Source organism: Hemibagrus wyckioides, linkage group LG05 (genome assembly GCF_019097595.1).
Source record: "Hemibagrus wyckioides isolate EC202008001 linkage group LG05, SWU_Hwy_1.0, whole genome shotgun sequence".
NCBI classification, from domain to species: Eukaryota; Metazoa; Chordata; class Actinopteri; order Siluriformes; family Bagridae; genus Hemibagrus; species Hemibagrus wyckioides.
Genome location: NC_080714.1, coordinates 27,110,308 through 27,136,758, shown reverse-complemented (window position 1 = coordinate 27,136,758; position 26,451 = coordinate 27,110,308). Strand labels below are relative to the sequence as shown.

Below are 26,451 nucleotides of genomic sequence, written 5' to 3'. Positions count from 1 at the left end.
ATTTATTCATTCATTTATTCACTCACTCACTCATTCACTCATTTACTTACATTCATTCACTCACCTACTTATTTATTCACTCATTTACTCACTTATTCACTCACTCACTTATTCATTCACTCACTTATTCACTCACTTATTCACTCAGTCACTTATTCATTCACTCACTTATTCACTCACTCACTCACTTATTCATTCACACACTCACTCACTTATTTATTTATTTATTCATTCATTTATTCATTCATTCACTCACTCACTTATTCATTCACTCATTTACTCACTTATTCATTCATTCACTCACTCACTCACTTATTCACTCACTCATTTATTCACATATTCATTCACTCACTCACTCACTTATTCATTCATTCACTCACTCACTCACTCACTTATTCATTCACTCACTCACTTATTCATTCACTCACTTATTCACTCACTCACTTATTCATTCACTCATTTACTCACTTATTCACTCACTCACTTATTCATTCACTCACTTATTCACTCACTCACTTATTCATTCACTCATTTACTCACTTATTCACTCACTGACTCATTGACTCACTCACTCACTCCCTTCCTTATATATTCACTCACTCACTCACTCACTCACTTAATCCCTCCCTCATTCATTCATTGATTCATTCATTCGTTAATTCATTACCTCTCTTCCCATTCACTCACTTTGGACATTCCCACCTCCCCGATGTCACAGTTTGAGCCTCTTCAGAGAGACACAGGAGTCTTGACTTGTGTCTTTGCTCCCACCCCAAACCACTCCACAGGATGACAGGGTGAATCCCGTGTGCCAGACGAGTTGGCTGGCACATCTCATCACGGTTTGAGGGGTGGGGGTGGGGGGGTGATGTGGTGCAAGATTGGATCAAAGGCAGGCTGTAGCTCTGTTTGTAATTTGCAGGCTGTATGCGCAGTGCCTGTGTGGTGAGTTACAGCGTGCTGGGCACATCTACGTGCTGAAGCGTGACGTGATGATCGGACCGTGCGTGCGGTTAGCTCTGGCCTCGTCCGTTTAATATGATGCTCCATCCAGCGTGTTACTGAACAACGGACAGAGTTATTATGTGTGAGCACAAGATAATTGCGGGGGAATTGGGGAGGGGTGTGTAAGAAAGGATACGGAGGGAGAAAACGAGTGAGAAGAAAAGAGCAAAAAAAGCGGCGGGGTTCCACCACGTGTAGGAGAACGTTCTGGCACCTTTCAGAAAACTTCCCAGGAAAGTGCAAACCAGTGAAGGACGATTTCTAAAAATTATGTGTGTGTGTGTGTGTATGAATGACTCACGATGTAGCCAGCTCCTGGGCCGGTGTGTGTTCCACATCATAACCCTCCTGCCGCAGGATGTCCAGGACACTGTGGTTGCCCAGGAAGTGACCTGTAAAGACAAAAATAAAAAGCTCAAAGGTCATCTCAATGATGGCACAACAAACACCACACTAACCTACAGAGCCAACTGGACACCATGGAGAGTATTAATCCCATCCCTCATTTTATCACCACGAGTCTGTTGGCTTTTAGTGTGTTTTAGACGTGTGTTTTTCCCTCTGTTGGAGAACATTCGAATTTTACTGGTTAAAGATCAGAGTTTAGACACTTTTTAGATGAACAAGCACTCAGACCGTCTCAGAGAGCAGAAATGGGTTTGAGATCAACATTTACTTTGAAGATAGAAACATTTCTGTGGAAAGAAAAATAACCGTTGTCTGTATATTGCCCATAGTAGGCCAGGGAAAAACAGAAATCCTTCTGAAACACTACAAATTACAAATTCAAAGTCCTGACTGTCTACTTTCATATGAGCTTCATATTAACCTCCACTGTGGAGTGAGACATGACAAAGACACCCAATCATCAACATGGACAAAACATGTTGATTTATGAACATATGAAATAAACTTCAGCAATCGCATTTAATCGGTTCTGGAGGCGAGTACTTAAGGTGAAAATGTGTGCTGCAAAACGAATTTTCCGATAAGAAAAATATGAGCAATATTCCCAATACGAAGCATATGTAAACTGTACGGCTGCTTACGAAGAACTGACCCAAGCCAAGCATTCCATGTCAAGGCTCCTCACAGGAAGTTGTGCCATCAAGCTTGGGCTAAAAATAGAACAGAGCACCCACACCATCAATCTGTCAACAAAAAAACACCAGAAATATCACCTAGCTATTAAAGGCATGCTGAAGGCAATGTTGGTATCATGGGTTGACTCTTTCCAAACAGCTTTCACTGACTGAAAAAAATTCGTAAACTCACTTCGGTTGGCTTCGCTTGGCTTTCCACTAACACTAACGAGTTTTGAACGGCTCCCGGATGTACGTGCGACTTAGCCGCCGTTCGGTTCATTCGTATGCCAAAAATGCTTCATATGCCGATGGAAGTTTCTTGGAAAATTTCAATTCTTAAGTCAAAGGGAGAGCATTCGTATGCTGAGGTTCCACTGTATGTTTTTGCTAAAACACGGTATTAGCAAGCTCTGTCTCTGTTACACTTGACTCCTTTGCTGTTAAGACATCAAACACACACACACACACATGATGAAAGCCGTTTTACTTTCCCGACGCTCGCTGATAATCCAGCGCGTCACTCAACCCAGCAATAACTGCTAATACAGCGGCAGCAGCATGCTTCAGATATTAACATCACGCTGAAAATCCTCCAGCATCTCTCTTTTCATGCCTCCACGCCATCGTTATTTCTCCTCTGAGTTCAAAGACTCTGGCGGCGCAGTGTGAAGAGGCTCCGCTCCGGGTGTCGCTCAGATCTGACGGGCAGTTCAGGCCCGAGCGCCGCGAGCATACAGGCGGCACACTGAAAGATCCGTCCAGTCATCACCTCGGGTAATGCTGGAGCCTGGCGGCGTCACGCAGAACACCAGAACAACACCGAGGTCACGGACAGAGCCACGTGTCTGAGACGTCTCACGTGTAGTGAAAAGTGAATATAGAAACTGGTCTAATGTCAGAATATGGATAAAGGAAGGAAGGAAGGAAGAAAATGAGAAAAAAGGAGAAAAATAAAATGAAGGGAGGAAAAAAAACGGAAGAAAGCCTAATGAGAGGAAAAGGAAGAAAAGAAGGAAGGAGAAAAGGTGGAAGAGTAAAAATGGAATAAGGAAGCAGGGGTACACTGAAAGAAAGAAAGAAAGAAAGAAAGAAAGAAAGAAAGAAAGAAAGAAAGAAAGAAAGAAAGAAAGAAAGAAAGAAAGAAAGAAAGAAAGAAAGAAAGAAAGAAAGAAAATGTGTGGTATGTTGGACAAGGCTGGGTGATTTGTTACAGAGAGGCTGAGAGAAAAGGGAAGGAATAAAGAAAGAAAAAGGGGGAAAAAATGTGCGAGAAGAAAATGTAAGAAAATTAAATTAGGAAAAACCTAAAAAAAAGACAAAATGAAGCAGAGAAAAAATGTGAATGGAGAAAAAGAAAGAAAGAAAGAAAGAAAGTGTAAAGAGAGAAAGACAGAAGAGTTTATAGTGTATTGATCAGGACATACAGATTACAGAGAGGAGCTTTAATAACACTGATGTAATAACTGATGTAGTTGTGCTTTCATAATAACAGTGATGTAGTAATGTTGATGTAGTAATAGTGCTGGACTGACAGGGATGTAGTAATACTGGTGTAATAACTGGTGTAATAACAGGGATTTAATGTTGGTGTAATAACAGTGTAGTAATAGTGATGTAATAACAGTGATGTAACGCTGGTGTAATTACAGAGATGTAATATCAGTGTTGTAGTAATGTTGGTGTAGTAATGTTGGTGTAGTAATAGTGATGTAATAACAGTGATGTAATAACAGTGTTGTAGTAACATTGATGTAGTAACAGTGATGTAATAACAGTGATGTAATGCTGGTGTAATAACAGTGGTGTCATAACAGTGATTTAAGAACAGTGATGTCATAACAGTGATGTAACTCTGGTCTAATAATAGCTATGTAATGTTTGTGTAATAACAATGATGTAGTAACATTGGTGTAGTAATAGTGATGTAATAACAGTGATGTAGTAACGCTGGTGTAGTAATGGTGATGTAATAACAGTGATGTAATAACGGTGGTGTAGTAATGGTGATGTAATAACAGTGATGTAGTAACGCTGGTGTAGTAATGGTGATGTAATAACAGTGATGTAGTAACGCTGGTGCAGTAATAGTGATGTAATAACAGTGATGTAATAACGGTGGTGTAGTAATAGTGATGTAATAACAGTGATGTAGTAACGCTGGTGTAGTAATGGTGATGTAATAACAGTGATGTAATAACGGTGGTGTAGTAATGGTGATGTAATAACAGTGATGTAGTAACGCTGGTGTAGTAATGGTGATGTAATAACAGTGATGTAGTAACACTGGTGCAGTAATAGTGATGTAATAACAGTGATGTAATAACGGTGGTGTAGTAATAGTGATGTAATAACAGTGATGTAGTAACGCTGGTGTAGTAATGGTGATGTAATAACAGTGATGTAGTAACGCTGGTGCAGTAATAGTGATGTAATAACAGTGATGTAATAACAGTGATGTAATAACGGTGATGTAGTAATGGTGATGTAATAACAGTGATGTAGTAATGCTGGTGCAGTAGTAGTGATGTAATAACAGTGATGTAATAACAGTGATGTAATAACGGTGGTGTAGTAATGGTGATGTAATAACAGTGGTGTAGTAATAGTGATGTAATAACAGTGATGTAGTAACGCTGGTGTAGTAACGGTGATGTAATAACAGTGATGTAGTAATGGTGATGTAATAACAGTGATGTAGTAACGCTGGTGTAGTAATAGTGATGTAATAACAGTGATGTAGTAACGCTGGTGTAGTAATGGTGATGTAATAACAGTGATGTAGTAACGCTGGTGCAGTAATAGTGATGTAATAACAGTGATGTAATAACAGTGATGTAATAATGGTGATGTAGTAACAGTGATGTAACGCTGGTGTAATTACAGAGATGTAATATCAGTGTTGTAGTAATGTTGGTGTAGTAATGTTGGTGTAGTAATAGTGATGTAATAACAGTGATGTAATAACAGTGTTGTAGTAACATTGATGTAATAACAGTGATGTAATAACAGTGATGTAATGCTGGTGTAATAACAGTGGTGTCATAACAGTGATTTAAGAACAGTGATGTCATAACAGTGATGTAACTCTGGTCTAATAATAGCTATGTAATGTTTGTGTAATAACAATGATGTAGTAACATTGGTGTAGTAATAGTGATGTAATAACAGTGATGTAGTAATAGTGATGTAATAACAGTGATGTAGTAACGGTGGTGTAGTAATGGTGATGTAATAACAGTGATGTAATAACGGTGGTGTAGTAATGGTGATGTAATAACAGTGATGTAGTAACGCTGGTGTAGTAATGGTGATGTAATAACAGTGATGTAGTAACGCTGGTGCAGTAGTAGTGATGTAATAACAGTGATGTAATAACAGTGATGTAATAACGGTGGTGTAGTAATGGTGATGTAATAACGGTGGTGTAGTAATAGTGATGTAATAACAGTGATGTAGTAACGCTGGTGTAGTAACGGTGATGTAATAACAGTGATGTAGTAATGGTGATGTAATAACAGTGATGTAGTAACGCTGGTGTAGTAATGGTGATGTAATAACAGTGAGGTAGTAACACTGGTGCAGTAATAGTGATGTAATAACAGTGATGTAATAACAGTGATGTAATAACGGTGGTGTAGTAATGGTGATGTAATAACGGTGGTGTAGTAATAGTGATGTAATAACAGTGATGTAGTAACGCTGGTGTAGTAACGGTGATGTAATAACGGTGGTGTAGTAATAGTGATGTAATAACAGTGATGTAGTAACGCTGGTGTAGTAATAGTGATGTAATAACAGTGAGGTAGTAACACTGGTGCAGTAATAGTGATGTAATAACAGTGATGTAATAACGGTGGTGTAGTAATAGTGATGTAATAACAGTGATGTAGTAACGCTGGTGTAGTAATGGTGATGTAATAACAGTGATGTAGTAACGCTGGTGCAGTAATAGTGATGTAATAACAGTGATGTAATAACGGTGGTGTAGTAATAGTGATGTAATAACAGTGATGTAGTAACGCTGGTGTAGTAATGGTGATGTAATAACAGTGATGTAGTAACGCTGGTGCAGTAGTAGTGATGTAATAACAGTGATGTAATAACGGTGGTGTAGTAATGGTGATGTAATAACGGTGGTGTAGTAATAGTGATGTAATAACAGTGATGTAGTAACGCTGGTGTAGTAACGGTGATGTAATAACAGTGATGTAGTAATGGTGATGTAATAACAGTGATGTAGTAACGCTGGTGTAGTAATGGTGATGTAATAACAGTGAGGTAGTAACACTGGTGCAGTAATAGTGATGTAATAACAGTGATGTAATAACGGTGGTGTAGTAATAGTGATGTAATAACAGTGATGTAGTAACGCTGGTGTAGTAATAGTGATGTAATAACAGTGAGGTAGTAACACTGGTGCAGTAATAGTGATGTAATAACAGTGATGTAATAACGGTGGTGTAGTAATGGTGATGTAATAACAGTGATGTAGTAACACTGGTGCAGTAATAGTGATGTAATAATAGTGATGTAATAACAGTGATGTAATAATGGTGATGTAGTAATGGTGATGTAATAACAGTGATGTAGTAACGCTGGTGCAGTAGTAGTGATGTAATAACAGTGATGTAATAACAGTGATGTAATAACGGTGGTGTAGTAATGGTGATGTAATAACAGTGATGTAGTAACGCTGGTGCAATAATAGTGATGTAATAACAGTGATGTAATAACGGTGGTGTAGTAATAGTGATGTAATAACAGTGATGTAGTAACGCTGGTGTAGTAATGGTGATGTAATAACAGTGATGTAGTAACGCTGGTGCAGTAATAGTGATGTAATAACAGTGATGTAATAACAGTGATGTAATAATGGTGATGTAGTAATGGTGATGTAATAACAGTGATGTAGTAACGCTGGTGCAGTAGTAGTGATGTAATAACAGTGATGTAATAACAGTGATGTAATAACAGTGATGTAATAACGGTGGTGTAGTAATGGTGATGTAATAACAGTGATGTAGTAACGCTGGTGCAGTAATAGTGATGTAATAACAGTGACATAATAATGGTGGTGTAGTAATGGTGATGTAATAACAGTGATGTAGTAACGCTGGTGCAGTAATAGTGATGTAATAACAGTGATGTAATAACAGTGATGTAATAACGGTGGTGTAGTAATGGTGATGTAATAACGGTGGTGTAGTAATAGTGATGTAATAACAGTGATGTAGTAACGCTGGTGTAGTAACGGTGATGTAATAACAGTGATGTAGTAATGGTGATGTAATAACGGTGGTGTAGTAATGGTGATGTAATAACAGTGATGTAGTAATGGTGATGTAATAACGGTGGTGTAGTAACGGTGATGTAATAACAGTGATGTAATAACGGTGGTGTAGTAATGGTGATGTAATAACAGTGATGTAGTAACGCTGGTGCAGTAATAGTGATGTAATAACAGTGATGTAATAACGATGGTGTAGTAATGGTGATGTAATAACGGTGGTGTAGTAATAGTGATGTAATAACAGTGATGTAGTAACACTGGTGTAGTAACGGTGATGTAATAACAGTGATGTAGTAACGCTGGTGCAGTAATAGTGATGTAATAACAGTGATGGTGATGTAGTAATGGTGATGTAATAACAGTGATGTAACAATGGTGATGTAATAACAGTGATGTAGTAACGCTGGTGATGTAATAACAGTGATGTAATAACGGTGATGTAGTAATGGTGATGTAATAACAGTGATGTAGTAACGCTGGTGATGTAATAACAGTGATGTAGTAACGCTGGTGATGTAATAACAGTGATGTAGTAATGCTGGTGCAGTAATAGTGATGTAATAACAGTGATGGTGATGTAGTAATGGTGATGTAATAACAGTGATGTAACAATGGTGATGTAATAACAGTGATGTAGTAATGCTGGTGATGTAATAACAGTGATGTAATAACGGTGATGTAGTAATGGTGATGTAATAACAGTGATGTAGTAAAGCTGGTGCAGTAATAGCTATGTAATAACAGTAATGTAGTAACACTGGTGCAGTAATAGCTATGTAATAACAGTGATGTAATAACGGTGATGTAATAACAGTGATGTAGTAACGCTGGTGATGTAATAACAGTGATGTAATAACGGTGATGTAGTAATGGTGATGTAATAACAGTGATGTAGTAAAGCTGGTGCAGTAATAGCTATGTAATAACAGTAATGTAGTAACGCTGGTGCAGTAATAGCTATGTAATAACAGTAATGTAGTAACACTGGTGCAGTAATAGTGATGTAATAACAGTGATGTAATAATGGTGATGTAATAAGGGTGATGTAGTAATGCTGGTGCAGTAACAGTGATGTAATAGCAGTCATGCAATAACGGTGATGTAGTAACGCTGGTGTAGTAATAGTGATGTAGTGCCAGTGTAGTAACAGTAATGTAGTAATGCTGGTATAATAACAGTGATGTTATAACATTGATGTAATGACACTGGTGTGATTTGTTTAAAGGTAACGTAATAAAGGTCCTGAACTCTTCCCTGATCCAACATTCCTGCTCTTCACTCAGAGACGTTCAGCTCACAGGAAATCTGTGGGTTTATTTAGTTTCTAAACAACAAACTGCATCAGTGGGAGCGTGAGGATTTCTGTCCTGCTCCGTAACCTCGGCCTTGTCCTGAATAAACACCCACACCCAAAAACACACCATAAACTCCACCAACATCACTGTCCAACATGTAATGTAGTACAGATGCTCCACACACACACACACACACACTGAAGTGAAGCCACCCTTAATGTGTAATCTGCTCATAGTAAAAGAGTGTTTATCACTGTATCTTACTGGGTCTGGAGCCGAACACTGGGAGCGCTTGAAGCACTGGGAATGCTAGGAACCCTGGGTGTGAGGCAGAAATAAACCCTCACTGACACACACTCACAGAAAGTTTAGAGTCAAGTCACTGATCCATCTAGCAGTATGTTACTGGGTAAGAGGAAACCAGAAAACCCAGAGGAGCCCACACAGACACGGGGACAACATCTGACACACACACACACACACACACACTTCTGAGTCACACAGCAGCACAAAATCCATTACTCACTCAAAATCAGCCTCTGAGACAATAAACTCTTCACACTAAACCAATCAGCAAGTTCAGTCAGTGACAAAACCATTCAGTGACATCTTCAACCTCTCTCTCTCTCTCTCTCTCTCTCTCTCTTGCTCTCTCTCTCTCAATCTCTCTCTCTCTCTCACACACACACACACACGCACACACACTGCAAATCCAGCCACAAGATCCAGAAAATCCAACCACTGTCTGCTGATCAGGAGAATTATAGAGCTGCTGCTTTAGGCAGTGAAGAACCCATGGAGAACATGTGAAGAACCTGTGGAGAACGTGTGAAGAACCCGTGGAGAACATGTGGAGAACCTGTGGAGAACCTGTGGAGAACCCATGGAGAACTCGTGGAGAACCTGTGGAAAACATGTAAAGAACCTGTGGAGAACATGTGAAGAATCCGTGGAGAACCTGTGGCGAACCCATGGAAAACCTGAGGAAAACCTGTGGAGAACCTGTAGGGAACCCATGGAGAACATGTGGAAAACCTGTGGAGAACTCATGGAGAATGCAGGTAGAATCCTCAGTGCTCGCTGAAGGAGGTGTGACACAGACAGTAACCCAATCTCACGATGATGGAGTTAATCAGCTACACTAGGATTTCAGTCGAGTCTTCCTGGAGTCACACATTCGTGATACTAACTCCATTAGCACTGAAGGAGCTGGGATTAGCTGCGGTTGTTAACGGCATGTAGCGGCGGCAGGATAACGAGCCGCGCCACTGTAATTAGTGCTAAGTGTCTTGTTAGCACCAGCGCTAATGTTTCACAGCAGGAGATGAGTTACGCGGAGCTGCAGATCCTTTATCACTCCCAGAACCGGGAAGCTGCAGGATTTAGGGACAGAGTCATGTCTCTCTCATGCCATCACCACGGCAACAGAGTGCTAACGATTTATTTACATGAAAACTATCGTTTGTTCGACACATTCTTACTGAGTGTGTGTGTGTGTGTGTGTGAGAGAGTGTGTGTGTGAGTGAGTGTCTGTGTGTGTGAGACCGTGTGTGAGTGAGTGTGAGCGTGAGAAAGAGAGTGTGTGTGTGTGTGTGTGTGTGTGTGTGAGTGAGTGAGTGTGTGACAAACCGAGGATGAACATGTTGAGGAATTTGAGTGTGTGAGCACACGCTATACCCCAGCAATCTACAAGTGTGAAACACATGTGCGCACACACACACGCACACACACACACACATACACACACACAGGATTGCGTTCACACAGAGCTTCCCGATGGTTTCAGTTAAAGCCGGTGTGACCTCGTGTGCCCTCTCAGTGATTTTATTAGTCCGAGAGGGAAAGTAAACGTTTTGAAACACTTTGAAGTTTTGTGCTAATTGCCTCCGCGAGTCAGAAAAAACGTTCTCCCTGCGCTGTAGCTGAAGCGCTGCTGTATCAGGAACATGCGACTGTGCGGATGCTAACATAATTAACACTGACTAACGCTCACTTTACTGCTAATGATGCTAATGACGACCGAAAGCTAATAACTGCTAGCTAACATTAATGCTAGAACCTTATTACTATATGGGGGCTACTCACATTAGCATTATATATATTATATGTCTAGTGTGTGTGTGTGTGTGTGCATGCATATGTGTGTGTGAAAGAGAGTGTGTGATAGATTGTGTTAGTGTGTGTGTGTGTGTGTGTGGCTGGTCTGCGGCTTGTGCAGGAAATTCTAGCGGATGTTCTAAATAAAACCCCACAACACTGAAGAACAGCAAAAGAACCGAACAAATGAAAACCTGCTGAAATGTGTGTGTGTGTGTGTGTGTGCGCGTGTGTGTTGATTTACACGCAGTTACGGCATCGAGTTATTGTAACTCTGAGTTTATTAGACAAGCGTGACTTCAGTAATCAAACACAGTGTGTGTGCGTGCATGCAATCATGCACGTGTGTTTTAAAGCTGTGTGCGCATGTGTGTGTGTGTGTGTGTGAGTGTGTGTATGTGTGTGTGTATGTGTGTGTTTAAAGATGGTGTAAAGCTGGATGTTGTGAGTGATAAAAAGACAGAGACATGAAAGATGACAAGAGATCCATGTGTGTGTGTGTGTGTGTGTCTCGCTTTACCTCACTCTTCCTTTCTCTCTCTCTCACACACACACACACACTCTCTCTCTCTTTCTCTCTCACGCTCTCTCTCTCTCACACATACACACACACACACACACACACATGCTCTCTCTCTCTCTCTGTCTCACACACACACACACACATTACAAGCTACATAAGGAAAAACAGTCCTGAATATCAGCAGTAAATGTCAGGTTAGTCAGGAGGATGCTCCTCTCCTGAAGCTCCGCCACTCTGACGTTCTGTTTTTTTTCTCCTAACTCAGTAATTGTTTGTTTCCTTTATTAGCCATTACGACGTTTTCGCTCATCACCATCAGCTGATCTGTGTTCTTAGCCTGTCCTGCGAGTTCGTGTTAATTGTTCCACACCTCTGACGTTCGCCTGTCAGATCACGTTAGCGTTAGCGCTATTACGGAGAGTTGCCTCATAACGCTAAGCAGGCAGGTTGTGATCAGAATCCGTGTCCCACGTGAGGAATTCCTGCGATCGGCTCTGCTCAGGATTACAGAAATCAGAGGGAACACAGCTTCCAGTTCTGCCTGGTGCTCTGAAAACAGATAATACACTAATGTTCTGTAGAGCGGGTCGGCTGCTGGTCCGAGTCCAGACAGGAAAAAAATAAAACAGGACATGAAACATCCAGAGATGCTTACCAGACTCACTCACACACACACAGATAAGAGAGAGAGAGAGAGAGAGAGAGAGACAGACTATTTGTATGTGTGTGTGTGTTTGTATTTGTGTGAGAATGTGTTTTCATTACATAGCATGTAATTTGTGTGTTTGCATATATATATATATATATATATATGTGTATTGACGTGTTTGAGTGAGTGTGTGCTTGCGTGTGTGTTTGCTTGTATATGCGTGCATGTGTGTGTCTTTGTGTGTGCGTTTTTTCATTACGTAGGTTGTAATTTGTACAGTATGTGTGTGTGTGTGTGTTTGTATATGTACGTATGAATGTTCATTTATGTCTGTATGTTGGTGTGTGTGTTTGTTTGTGGGTGTCTGTTTTTGTGTGTGTGTGTGTGTGTGTGTTTGAGTGTGTGTTTGTGTGTATGTGTGCATGTGTGTGTCTTTCTGGGTGTTTGTGTGTGTTTTTAGTTTGTAGCTTGTAATTTGTGTGTTTTTGCATGTGTGTGCAATTGTGTGTGGGTATATATGTGTGTGTGTGTGTGGGTGTGTGTATATGTGTGCATGTGTGTTTGTGTGTGTGTATATGTGTGCATGTGTGTGTGTGTGCAATTGTGTGTGTGTGTGTGTGTGCTTTAGTCTTCAGCAGTTGTACTGAACTCTGTGCATTATATCCTCCAGAGTCTCGGATAGAAGACTGATGTTTTTGACTTCTATTTAATTTTTTTTTTTCATGATTAATGTTCAGTTTTCTTTATAATATACCCAGTGAACATTTTAAAACAGAAGAAGTCAGACGTCTGGAATACCAGCACAGTTTCCTGGTACTGAAGGGTGAGCAGGGAGTCTGAGACACAGCCAGGTTTGAGAAACTCACCGGCGCCAAAGGCGAAGAAGAAGCTCTGGGCGGGGCTTTGCTGAAGGAGGGCGGAGACACGGCGCGCCATTCGCTCGTTTCGCTTATAGATGAGCTCCTGACGGAGGTAGCTGTCGATCTGCTGCGCCGTGGAGCGCTCGTGATCCAACAGAGAACTGTTCAGGAAGTGAGGGAGCTAAGAGAGAGAGAGAGAGAGAGAGAGAGAGAGAGAACACAGGGGGAGAGAGAACAAAGAAAAGAGAGAGAGAGAGAGAGAGAGAAAGAGACGTTCTAAGCATGAGCAGAAGATGATTTGTTTCTTCATATCACAGGATGAAATGAATGTGTTATTGTTTCCATGGTAACAGCTTGTTCACATAAAGAGATCATGAACGTGTGCAGCTGCTGATCTGATGATGGTTTCTGTAATATTTATGGAAGGAGTCTCCAGTGTCAGAGCTCTGGAACATTCTAAAGAGTAACGCAACAAGCTGTGTGTGTGTTTTTGTGTTATAACGTACAAGATAACATTTCAGTGATGACCCTCAGCTGTATATAAATATAACTGTAAAAGGATAAAAATGACCATGTGGCTTTCTTTAATTAAGAGTGTAACAGTGTGTGTGTGTTTGTGTGTGTGTTAGTTTTGTTCTTCACAATACTGGATTGGATATTGGATTTAAAAGAAAGAAGTCGTGAGGTTGAAAGAGACTTGAAGGCGAAGCATTGTGTGTATGTGTGTGTGTGTGTGTGTGTGTGTGTGTGTTTATCTGGGAGATTCCTAAAGGAGCTGCGTATTATCATAATAAAACTGGAGCACAATAGAGCAGAGCACTGTTCATGTTCGTGTGTGTGTGTGTGTGGTGATGATGATGAATGAGCTACCATAATGTTAGCTTCCAAACATCCTTTTACAGGATCTCTCTCTCTCTCTCTCTCTCTGTCTCTCTTACTCTCTCTCTATCAGTAACAAAGAGGGAGGGAAAGAAAGATAGAGCTCAGGTCTCCAGAGTTGTAGTGTGTGTGTGTGTGTGTGTGTGTGTGTGTGTGTGTACCTGTGAGGTGTCATGGTTGAAGATGATGGAGCTCAGGTCTCCACAGTTGTAGTGTGTGATCAGGTCCTCGGTGGTGAAGGGACCCTGAACACTTCCCTCACGCACTCCTTCATGCTGCCGCAGGGTCTGATTCAGAGCAAACAGAACCTGCACACACACACACACACACATGAATACACACACATGCACACACATGAATATATATACATACACACACATGAATACATGGAAATAGTGAATAGTTGGAAGCGATGGAGAGATTTTGTTTCACTTTACTTTTTCACTTTTCACACTGTAGCTGTTTCTCTAAAGCCCCACCCACTCCATCAATACATGTGAGATGATCCACTGTCAATCATCTGAGATGTTGAAAGTGTGTGTGTGTCTTTCTATTCTAAACAGCTCTACTTTAATTCCGTCTAACTTCTATTCTATTTTATTCCACACAACTCTAACTCTTCTACTCGATTCACTACACCTCAACTTTTATTCTATGCAGTAATTTGACATAACATTCATGTTCTATTACAGTTTTCTATTCCACTCCATTCTATTCTGTTCCATTTTATTCCATTCCTTTCTATTCTATTCCATTCTATTCTATTCTACTCTACTCCGTTCTATTCAATTCCATTCTACTCTATTTCATTCTATTCAATTCTATTGTATTCAATTTTATTCCATTCTATTCCACTGTATTCCATTCTACTCTCTTCCATCCTATTCCATACAACTCTAATCTGCTTTACTTCTGTTGTCATGGATTCTGCTCTATTCAGATCCCCTTCATTATATATCTATACATGCTTTGTTTTATTCTATTCTATTCTGTACTGTATATAATGTTTAATTCTATTCTGTATATTTCAATTTTTTCATTGTATGTAATGGATTCTGTTCTATTCAGACCTCCTATCAATATATATTACATGTTTTATTCTACTCTTTCCTATTCTGTATGCAACATTTAATTATATTCTGCATTTTTCATTTCCACTCTATACAACTCTAATCTGCTCCATCCCACTCCATCGGATTGTATTCTGCTCTGTTCTGTGCTCTTTAAATCTTTTCTATTTAATTCTACCTATGTTTGGATATTCTACACCATACAATGTAAATTCTATTCTACTCATGTATGTGTGTGTGTGTGTGTGTGTGTGAACCCTCAGTAGCTGAAGTTCACTAGTTCCCTCTGTACACTCTGTATTAGTGCTACAAAACTTTCATGTTTTAGATACTTCAGGAGAAAGAATGCTTGGTTGTGGAAGTGTGTTGTTGTTTCCTTGTGGTGTGTGTGTGTGTTGTTAGAGGTGGGAGGTTGGAGCAGATTATTTATTTTATAACACACATTAGAGGAACTCCACGTTTAAACCCGCAGCCCTGCACAACACTGCCAGACCCACAATCCCATAATGAGCCTCAATCAAACCATCAGAAGAAGTTCTCCTTCCTCATCCTCCATCTCTCTTCATGTCCCGCTCACTACCCCACCACACCCCACACCCCCTTCCCAACATCATACCCTTCCTGCCCCTGCTGGCTGCATCACCATCAATATCGCGTGTGTTGTTTTATTGACTTCTTTCTTCTCCAACTGTGCTGTGGGAGCTGTGTTAGAGCGTCAGTGCAGATGTGGATGACTTTACCCAGGTGGCATCATGCCATGCTTTTCATTCCACACACAACCATTAACCCTCGCAACATCTCACTCCTGATTACTACACAGCCATTAACCCTCTCAACACCTCACTCCTGATTACTACACAGCCATTAACCCTCTAAACATCTCACTCCTGATTACTACACAGCCATTAACCCTCTAAACATCTCACTCCTGATTACTACACAACTGTTAACCCTCTAAACATCTCACTCCTGATTACTACACAGCCATTAACCCTGTAAACATCTCACTCCTGATTACTACACAACCATTAACCCTGTAAACATCTCACTCCTGATTACTACACAACCATTAACCCTGTAAACATCTCACTCCTGATTACTACACAATCATTAACCCTGTAAACATCTCACTCCTGATTACTACACAATCATTAACCCTCTCAACATCTCACTCCTGATTACTACACAGCCATTAACCCTCTAAACATCTCACTCCTGATTACTACACAACCGTTAACCCTCTAAACATCTCACTTCTGATTACTACACAGCCATTAACCCTGTAAACATCTCACTCCTGATTACTACACAACCATTAACCCTCTAAACATCTCACTCCTGATTACTACATAACTGTTAACCCTCTAAACATCTCACTCCTGATTACTACACAACTGTTAACCCTCTAAACATCTCACTCCTGATTACTACATAACCATTAACCCTCTAAACATCTCACTCCTGATTACTACACAGCCATTAACCCTCTAAACATCTCACTCCTGATTACTACACAACCGTTAACCCTCTAAACATCTCACTCCTGATTACTACACAACCGTTAACCCTCTAAACATCTCACTCCTGATTACTACACAACTGTTAACCCTCTAAACATCTCACTCCTGATTACTACATAACCATTAACCCTCTAAACATCTCACTCCTGATTACTACACAGCCATTAACCCTCTAAACATCTCACTCCTGATTACTACACAACCGTTAACCCTCTAAACATCTCACTCCTGATTACTACACAACCATTAACCCTGTAAACATCTCACTCCTGATTACTACCCAACATTAACCCTGTAAACATCTCACTCCTGATTACTACACAACTGTTAACCCTCTAAACATCTCACTCCTGATTACTACACAGCCATTAACCCTGTAAACATCTCACTCCTGATTACTACACAACCGTTAACCCTCTAAACATCTCACTCCTGATTACTACACAGCCATTAACCCTGTAAACATCTCACTCCTGATTACTACACAACCATTAACCCTCTAAACATCTCACTCCTGATTACTACACAGCCATTAACCCTCTAAACATCTCACTCCTGATTACTACACAGCCATTAACCCTGTAAACATCTCACTCCTGATTACTACACAGCCATTAACCCTCTAAACATCTCACTCCTGATTACTACACAGCCATTAACCCTGTAAACATCTCACTCCTGATTACTACACAGCCATTAACCCTGTAAACATCTCACTCCTGATTACTACACAATCATTAACCCTCTCAACATCTCACTCCTGATTACTACACAACTGTTAACCCTCTAAACATCTCACTCCTGATTACTACACAGCCATTAACCCTCTAAACATCTCACTCCTGATTACTACACAGCCATTGACCCTCTAAACATCTCACTCCTGATTACTACACAACTGTTAACCCTCTCAACATCTCACTCCTGATTACTACACAACTGTTAACCCTCTAAACACCTTACTCCTGATTACTACACAGCCATTAACCCTCTCAACATCCCACACCTGATTACTACACAATCATTAACCCTCTAAACATCTCACTCCTGATGACTACACAACTGTTAACCCTCTAAACACCTTACTCCTGATTACTACACAGCCATTAACCCTCTCAACATCCCACTCCTGATTACTACACAATCATTAACCCTCTAAACATCTCACTCCTGATTACTACACAACTGTTAACCCTCTAAACATCTCACTCCTGATTACTACACAACTGTTAACCCTCTAAACATCTCACTCCTGATTACTACACAACTGTTAACCCTCTAAACATCTCACTCCTGATTACTACACAGCCATTAACCCTCTCAACATCCCACTCCTGATTACTACACAATCATTAACCCTCTAAACATCTCACTCCTGATTACTACACAATCATTAACCCTCTAAACATCTCACTCCTGATTACTACACAATCATTAACCCTCTAAACATCTCACTCCTGATTACTACACAGCCATTAACCCTGTAAACATCTCACTCCTGATTACTACACAACTGTTAACCCTCTAAACACCTTACTCCTGATTACTACACAGCCATTAACCCTCTCAACATCCCACACCTGATTACTACACAATCATTAACCCTCTAAACATCTCACTCCTGATGACTACACAACTGTTAACCCTCTAAACACCTTACTCCTGATTACTACACAGCCATTAACCCTCTCAACATCCCACTCCTGATTACTACACAATCATTAACCCTCTAAACATCTCACTCCTGATTACTACACAACTGTTAACCCTCTAAACATCTCACTCCTGATTACTACACAACTGTTAACCCTCTAAACATCTCACTCCTGATTACTACACAACTGTTAACCCTCTAAACATCTCACTCCTGATTACTACACAGCCATTAACCCTCTCAACATCCCACTCCTGATTACTACACAATCATTAACCCTCTAAACATCTCACTCCTGATTACTACACAATCATTAACCCTCTAAACATCTCACTCCTGATTACTACACAATCATTAACCCTCTAAACATCTCACTCCTGATTACTACACAGCCATTAACCCTGTAAACATCTCACTCCTGATTACTACACAGCCATTAACCCTGTAAACATCTCACTCCTGATTACTACACAACCATTAACCCTGTAAACATCTCACTCCTGATTACTACACAGCCATTAACCCTGTAAACATCTCACTCCTGATTACTACACAACCATTAACCCTCTCAACACCTCATGCTCCCTCTCCTTAACTAGCCAGCATTTATTTACCAGGAAGCAGCAGCATCTTGGCTCGGTTTGGAACAAATATAAACACAATTCTTCTCACAATTCTGTCTAGAGTTTCGAAAAGTTTTTGTAGAGATCTTCTGTTTGTTTACAAATGCACCTGAACGGCTCATGTCAAAGCTCTCTCTCTCTATTGCTCACTCATTCTCTCTCACTCTTTTTATACTATCTCTCACTCGCTCGCTCCCTCTCTCACTCTCTCTCTATCGCTCGCTCGTTCTCTCTCTCTCTCTCTCTCTCTCTCGCTGATGTCCCGTTCAGGGTGTGTTGGTGAGCTCAGTCCAGCTCGAAACACTTCCATATGATCACCGCTGTCTCCTTCAATTTCCCATAATCCTCCAGTACAGAGGGTATGGGACATGAGATGAAACAGGCTGAAACCTGCCTCCTCTGGGAATATTTCTGCTCTCGCATACTTTCCCTCACAATCTCTCTCTCTCTCTTTTTCTCTCTCTCTTTTTTTCACTCACCTCCGTGATGCCGTAAAGCCGAGGCTGAAACAGAGGCTGAAAGAATGCCGCCGGACCCTTTTCCAACTGCAACTCCACTGCCAGATAATTTTACAGGCTGTGGGTTTCTGACTCGCTGAAGGTAAGCGATGTTTGCGTCTGATGGAGGTTTGGCACGCTGAAGCGTCCAGCATGTCCTTGGCGAGATCGCTGCCCAAAACTCACAACTGTAAACTTTTCTGTGGTCTCTATTCCACCCTGACACATCCTCGCTGCCTCGCCTCGCCGCGGCCGGGCATGCTGAGGCTTCCGCTCCGTTTCAGACGTGTCTCGATCTCTCTCGGGTTCGTGACGGATGTATTAGCGTGACTCTGTAATGCAGTCGTCAAATGATAACAAAGAACCCGAAGAGGAATCTTACCTCAGATATCTCGCCTCATCTGTTCTTACCTCATCAATCAAATATCAAATAAATTTAATCAATCCTTTTCTGTTAAACAGTGTTTTCTGTTTCTGTTTACTGCTTCTTATTTATTTTTTTATTTTTTATGATGTCCATGTGTTCCACCAGCGAACTGATCAGAGTTTGGATTTTCTCTAGTGTCTCTCTTTCTATCAGGTCTCTCTCTCTCTGTCTCTCTATCTACTGTCTCTCTATAGTCTCTCTCTCTCTCTGTACTGTTGCTACATATATCTCTCTCCATTTTTTTCCTTTCTAATGTCTCTCTCTCTCTCTTGTCTCTCTCTCATTTTCTCTAGTCAGTCTCTCTCTCTCTGTATGGTCTTTCTGTATTTCTTGCTTTCACTAATGCCTCTCTCTCTATTGTCTCAATCTATGCCTCTCTCTTTTTCTGTGCCTCTTTCTAGTCTCTCTCTCACTATTGTCTTTCTCCTCTATTGTCTCTCTTTTTCTAGTGTCTGTCATTTCTCCTTCCCATGTGTCTTTACTCTCTCTCTCTCTCTCTCTCTCTCTTTCCCTCTCACTCCATTGTCCTTGAGTATTCTGTAGTCTCTCTCTCACTATTGGCTTTCTCCTCTACTGTCGCTCTTTTTCTAGTGTCTCTCATTTCTTCAGGTAGTGTCTCTCATGTCTCTCTCTATGTGTGTTTTTTCTCTAGTGTCTTACTTTGTCTCTCTGTGGTCTTTCTCTGTGTCTTTTTCCCTCTACTATCTCTTTCAATGCCTTTCTCTCTAGTTCCTCTCTAGCTCAGTGTCTCTCTCTTGTGTCTCTCTCTGATATCTTTCTCTAGTGTCTTTTTTCATCCTCTAGTGTCTCACTTGTCTCTCTCTCCAGAGTCTTTCTTTACTATCTCTCTCTCTAGCGATTCACTCTAGTGTCTATTACTTTCTAATGTTTTTCTACAGTGTCTTATGTCTCTCCTAATGTCTTTCTCTCTTTCTCTGGGTCTCTCTCTAATGTCTCTCACTCCATTGTCCTTGAGTATTTGCTTTTTTCCCTTCTAGTATCTTTCATTTCATTCTGTAGTGTCTCACTCTCTTAGTGTCTTTCTCTTTCTAATCAAGGTCACAGTGAGGTCAGATATCTGCTTTTAATATTTTTAAGGGAATAATAATTAGTAGCAAAAGAACTAGCCTTGCTAGCAGTAGAGGAATCCCTGCCCACATGGTTGTCATTCTTTCTTTTCTCTTTCTATCCCTCGCTCATTTTTCTTCAACACACACATGAACTTTTCACTTTTTTTTATTTTTTTTAGCAAATCTACTGAAGAAAGACGAATCTCGTTTTTCTCTGATCTCACCTCTTCCTTGGCACATAACTCTCTCTCTCTCTCTCTCTCTCTCTCTCTCTCTCTCTCTCCCCCTCTCTCCCTCTCTGTCTCGCTCTCCCTTTCAGTCTCTCTCTCCTTCTCTATCTCTCTTTCTGTTTCTTTTTCTGTTTGTCTCTTTCTGTCTCTCTCCATCTTTCCCTCTTTCCCTCTCTCTGTCTGTCTCTTTCTATCTCTCTCCATCTTTCCATCTTTTCCTCTATCCCTCTCTCTCTCTTTCTGTCTGTCTCTTTCTATCTCTACATCCTTCCCTCTTTCCCTCTTTTCCTCCCCCTCTCTCTCTCTTTCTGTCTTTCTCTTTCTATCTCTCTCCATCTTTCCCTCTCTGTCTGTCTCTCTGTCTGTCTCTCTCTCTCTCGTTCATTACTTTCTCTATTTTCTTCTCAACAACCAGTTCCTGCTGTTGGTTATCAGATTTTGTCACATGCCTGGGATCTCTCACTCTTTGGCACATCAAAGCAAGAAAGACAAAAAAAAAGAAAGAAGTGAAAATTTGCCTACCATGGTGAAAAAGCGAGAGGCTGAGGATAAAAATGGGGGAAATAAAGGGAACGAGAGATGAAGACGGAGAGTAAACAGAAGAAAATAGAGGAGAGGCCAGTTGTTGAGGACAGAGGATGGAGGTCAAACAAGACTCGACCTCCTGAATGCCAACAGCTTAGAGCAAACATGGAGAAAAGCTGCCAATGCTGTTATTAAAGAAAGTGTGTGTGTGTGAGAGTGAGAGAGAGAGACAGAGAGAGAGAGAGAGAGAGAGAGAGAGAGAGAAATGTGAGGCTGGTCGTATTCAGGAGGTAGAATGAGAAACGGACACGTCCTAACAAAACCACAATGCTGTTCTTGAATCTGATTGGTCAAGAAGGTGTTGATTAATTTCTTATAAAAGCTCTAACAGTAGATCCATCTCTCTTGGTCTCTCTCTCTCTCTCTCTCTCTCTCTCTCTCGGTCTCTCTCTGTCTCTGTCTCTCTCTCTCTCTCTCTCTCTCTCTCTCTTTTTCTGTGCGTGTGTGTGTAATCACAAACTGTATGTTCACTCCCGCCCCCTCTGTAGTGTAGTGTCTTGTGTATTTCTCCATCTAGTATCTCTCTACTGTCTCTCTAGTGTCTCTCTGTGTCTGTCTCTCTCTTGTGTCTCTCTACTATACCTCTAATGTCTCTCTGTGTATGCCTGTCTGTAGTGTCTTTCTAGTATCTCTTTGTGTATGTCTGTCCCTAGTGTCTCTCTACTATTTCGCTAGTATCTCTCTGTGTATGTTTCTTTAAAGTTTCCTTCTTCTATGCCTCTAGTGTCTCTCTGTGTATGTCTCTCTGTCATGTCTCTCAAGTGTCTCTTTGTTTATGTCTCTCTCTAGAATCTCTCTAATATTTCGCTAGTATCTCTCTGTGTATGTCTCTTCAAAGTTTTCCTCTACTATTTCTCTAGTGTCTCTTTCTGTCACTCTCTCTCTCTCTTGTCTCTCTACTGTCTTTGTAGTGTCTCAATACTAGCTCTCTAGTGTATCTCTAGTGTCTCAATAGTATCTCTCTAGTGTCTCACAATGTATGTCTCTTTCTAGTGTCTCTCTCTAGTATTCCTTGTTGGTCTCTTTCTGTCTCACTCTCTTGTCTCTCTAATATCTCGCTAGGGTCTCTCTCTGTGTATGTCTCTTTCTAGTGTCTCTCTAGTATTTCTTTTGTGTCTCTCTCTGTCTCTCTTTCTTGTCTCTCTACTAGCTCTCTAGTGTGTATCACTGTGTAGTTCTCTAGTGCCTCTCTTTCAACTCTCTCTCTAGTGTCTCTCACTGTGTATGTCTCTTTCCAGTTTCCCTCTTCTATTTCTCTATTGTCTCTCTCTGCACTTTCTCTGGTGTCCCTCTCTTTGTAAGTCTATTTCTAGTGTAGTAGTAGTCTCTTTTGGATGTGTCTTTCTAGTTCTTGCTTTTGTATCTATTCTCTTTAGGGTCTCTCTTTCTCTAGTGTCTCACAGAGAGTGTGTCTCTTTCGAGTGTCTCTCTTCTATCTCTCCAGCCTGGCTGTGATCTAGATGTAGCGTGAACATCTGGCAATGATGTCACATCAGACTTCCCATCTTTGTGATGGGAATCTGTCTAGCCACCACAGAGCCACTCTCCTCCGTCTGTCCATCCTTCACATGCAGGGAAGGAAGGAGAGACACTCGCAGACCACTGAGACGGCGGAGAGTGAGAATCAGAAACAGATGAAGGCCAAGGATGACGGCCAGAGATGTTCATCAGCAGAGAGACACGCTCCATTTTCAGGATCTTACCACACACACACACACACAAAGGGACAGAGAAAGTGAGAACAAGTAGAAAGATAAAGTGAGTGCTGGGGTACGAGAAGGAAAACACTGGAGGGAATAAAACCCAAGTGAGAGCTGAAGCATGAAGGAGGATGGCAGGATGGATGGAGAGACAAAAACAGAAAAAAACTCTAGAGCTAGCAGGCAGAGATGAAAAGATCGATAGAGAGAGAGAGAGAGAGAGAGAGAGAGAGAGAACATGATGACTGGTCTTAATTAGCAACATCGACTCCTTAGTCCAAGGAACTAGATTCTGTCTCTCTCTCTCAGTCTGTCTGTCTCATATTCTGCCTCATATTTGAGTCTCTCTGTTTAACTCTCAAATTTCTCTGTCTCTGTACTCTCTGCTGTCTGTCTGTGTCTCTCTCTCTCTTCCCCCTCAGTCTTTTTGTCGCTATCTGTTGCTATCTGTCGCTATCTCCCCCCCCTTCTCAGTGTCTGTCTTTCTTTCTCTTTTTCTCTCTCTCTTTCTTTCTCTCTCTCTGTCTGTCTGTCTCATATTCTGTGAGTCTCTCTGTTTAACTCTCAAATGTCTCTGTCTCTCATCTGTCTCTGTCTGTCTGTGTCCCTCTCTCTTCCCCCTCAGTCTGTCTTTCTGACTCTCTCTCTCTCTCTCTCTCTCTCTCTCTTGTGCCTCTCTCTAGTATCACTCTCTCTGGTGTCTCTCTTTCTCTGTCTTTCTCTCTCCCCTTCCCAGTGTCTGCCATTCTTTCACATTCTCTCTCTTTCATTCTCTCTCTTTGTCTCTCCCCATGTCTCTTTTTATGTGTGTTCTTCTCTAGTCTCTCTCTGGTGTCTCTCTTTTCTGTGCCTTCCTCTAGTGTCTTTCTAATGTTTTCCACAGTGTCTCTCTTATGTGTCTCACTCTGTGAGGGTTTTTCTCTAGTGGTTCTCTCTCTCTGTCTCTCTCTCTGTCTCTCTCTCTCTCTCTCTCTTGCTAATGTATGTTACATTTTGCTCCTGTCTCTACTGTCTTTATCTATGTCTTTCTGTTTTTCCTCTAGTGTCTCTCATGTCTGTTCCATAGTGTCTTTCTCTAATATCTTACTCTCTATTTCTTCTCTTTAGTGTCTACCTTTTTCTAATGTTTGCAATAGTCTCTCTCTGGTCTCTCTCTATCTCTCTATTCTTGTTACGTATTGTCTCTCTCTGGTGACTGTGACTGTGTATCTCTCTCTCTCTCTCTCTCTCTCTCTCTCTCTGATGTCTAACTACTCTTTCTCTCTGGTATCTCTATTGGTGTGGCTTTCTACTCTCTCTATTTTTGGTGTCTCTCTATGCTTTCTGGTATATCTATCAATGTGTGTGTGTTTTTTCGGTGTGTATTCTACTCTCTCTCTGGCATCTCTAGCTATGTATCTCTCTACTCTCTCTTTGGTGACTCTCTCTCTGTATTTGTCTCTGCACTCTCTCTGGTATTTCTATTTATGTATCTCTCTCTCTGGTATCTCTCTATGTGTCTTTCTGTACTCTCTCTGGTGTCTCTCTCTGTATCTCTCTCTACTGTCTCTCTGTGTCTGTCTACTCTTTCTCTCTGGTATTTCTATCTATGTATCCGTACCCTCTCTTTGATGTCTCTCTTTGTGTCTCTCTCTACTCTTTCTGATCTATACTCTCTCGCTGGTGTCTCTCTTTGTGTCTCTTTCTATTCTCTCTGATCTCTACTCTCTGTCTCTCTCTCTAGTGTCACTCTTTGAGTCTCTCTCTCTCTCTCTCTCTCCTCTACAGCACTGGATCTTTAACCTATCGGGTTCTGAGTGCCTTTTAGGAAGCTAAGAACCTTTAATTATCACTGGAACTGGAATTTTTTAAATGTTTGCTGCTTATTATCAGATTCCTACGCTTTGTTTATGGATTAAATCAGAAGTTCATCTGAAGTTCATAAGTTGTGAGGCAATTAAAGTGTGTGTGTCTGTGTGTGTGTTTGTGTGTGTGTTTTGGGTGTAGCTACACTCTCTTTCAGTATTGTGAGCATGTAAATCGGCTTGGCTCACACCTCTGAGCTCATTAACGTCTCCACCATCATTCCAGAAATCTTTTTTGGACGGAGTTTTGTTATTTCGCCTTTTATTTCCCTTCTGCGTTTTTATTTTTATAGTTCTAATCAGTTCTTTTACATTGGTGTGTGTGTGTTTGTGAGTTTGTTTTTGTTTTCCTGCCTGGTAGCAGCACTTTGGCTTTGCTGATTTAAACTGCACAGCACTTACTGTTCGTTTGTATTAAAGTGCATTAGTCTGTATTCAATAAAAAATACAAAAAAAACTGATTGGGTTTCAAAACTGATCATTACTTCATGAGCTTTCTCAGGAATGTCCTTTATTGTGTGAAGACAGCTCGTCACATAAGCGTTGGTTTTTGACTACATTACCCATCAGCCCCATCAGGCTACTACAGATCACCTGACTTCTTGATTGCAAATCAATCTATTTAACTTTGCGTTCAAGTTTCATCCATCCATCCATTTTCTATACAAGCTTTATTCCTAATTAGGGTCACAGGAATCTGATGGAGCCTATAACATTGGGCGAAAGGCAGGGGTACACCCTGGACAGGTCCCCAGTCCATCACAGGGCCACACATATAGACAGACAACCACACACACTCACACTCACACTTATGGGCAATTTAGAATTACCAATCAACCTAATGTTTTTGGACTGTGGGAGGAAACCGGAGTACTCGGAGTAAACCCATGCAGGCACGGGGAGAACATGCAAACTCCACACAGAAAGGCCCCGCCTGTTCGAACCCAGGATTCAACCCCAGGACCTTCTTGCTGTAAGCTTACAGTGCTAACCACTAAGTTCAAGTTCAAGTTTCCTCCTAGGAAATTCCTGTTTACAACATCAGATGCATTTGACTGACTTCGGTGGAGGTGGACTATCTCTTAATTAACTACAAATAAAATACAGCAAGGTTTTTAACTCTATTTCCAGAAAACGAAGAACGAAGAAAATATTTTTAATCAATTTAAATTAGAATCTTGGTGCTGTAAAATTTATCGTTACGTATCACAATTAGCTTGTTGACACCATATCTGTCGATATGAAGCATTTTTGCCATATGAACAAACCAAACCGAATACCAGCGCATACGTCCGGGAGCCGTTCAAAACTCGTTGGTGTCAGTGGAAAGCCAATCATAGCCAACCGAAGAGAGCTTACAGATTTTTTTTGCAGTCAGTGAATGCGGTTTGAAAAGAGTCAACACGCGATACCAACGTTGTCTTCAGCATGTGTTTTTGTTGACAGAAAGCTCTTATTACTCCTCGCATTGCCCCTGCTCCCGCCAATCCACTAGCACTGCTAGACTAATCCCACTATCTCTCAGGGTAAGAGATAGGGAAACATCTA

At 41.0% G+C, this 26,451-nt stretch overlaps 1 protein-coding gene across 1 annotated transcript in view; it reads right to left on the bottom strand.

The window, feature by feature from the left end:
• Positions 1-26,451, bottom strand: part of trabd2b (TraB domain containing 2B) — an 82,350-nt gene that overhangs the window by 3,818 nt on the left and 52,081 nt on the right. Inside the window, exons 3-5 of the mRNA XM_058388652.1 lie at positions 13,845-13,991; positions 12,811-12,985; positions 1,307-1,397 (exon numbers count right to left, since the gene is read on the bottom strand). Coding sequence (XP_058244635.1) covers positions 1,307-1,397; positions 12,811-12,985; positions 13,845-13,991 — 413 coding nt within the window. The remainder of the gene's footprint in view (positions 1-1,306; positions 1,398-12,810; positions 12,986-13,844; positions 13,992-26,451) is intronic.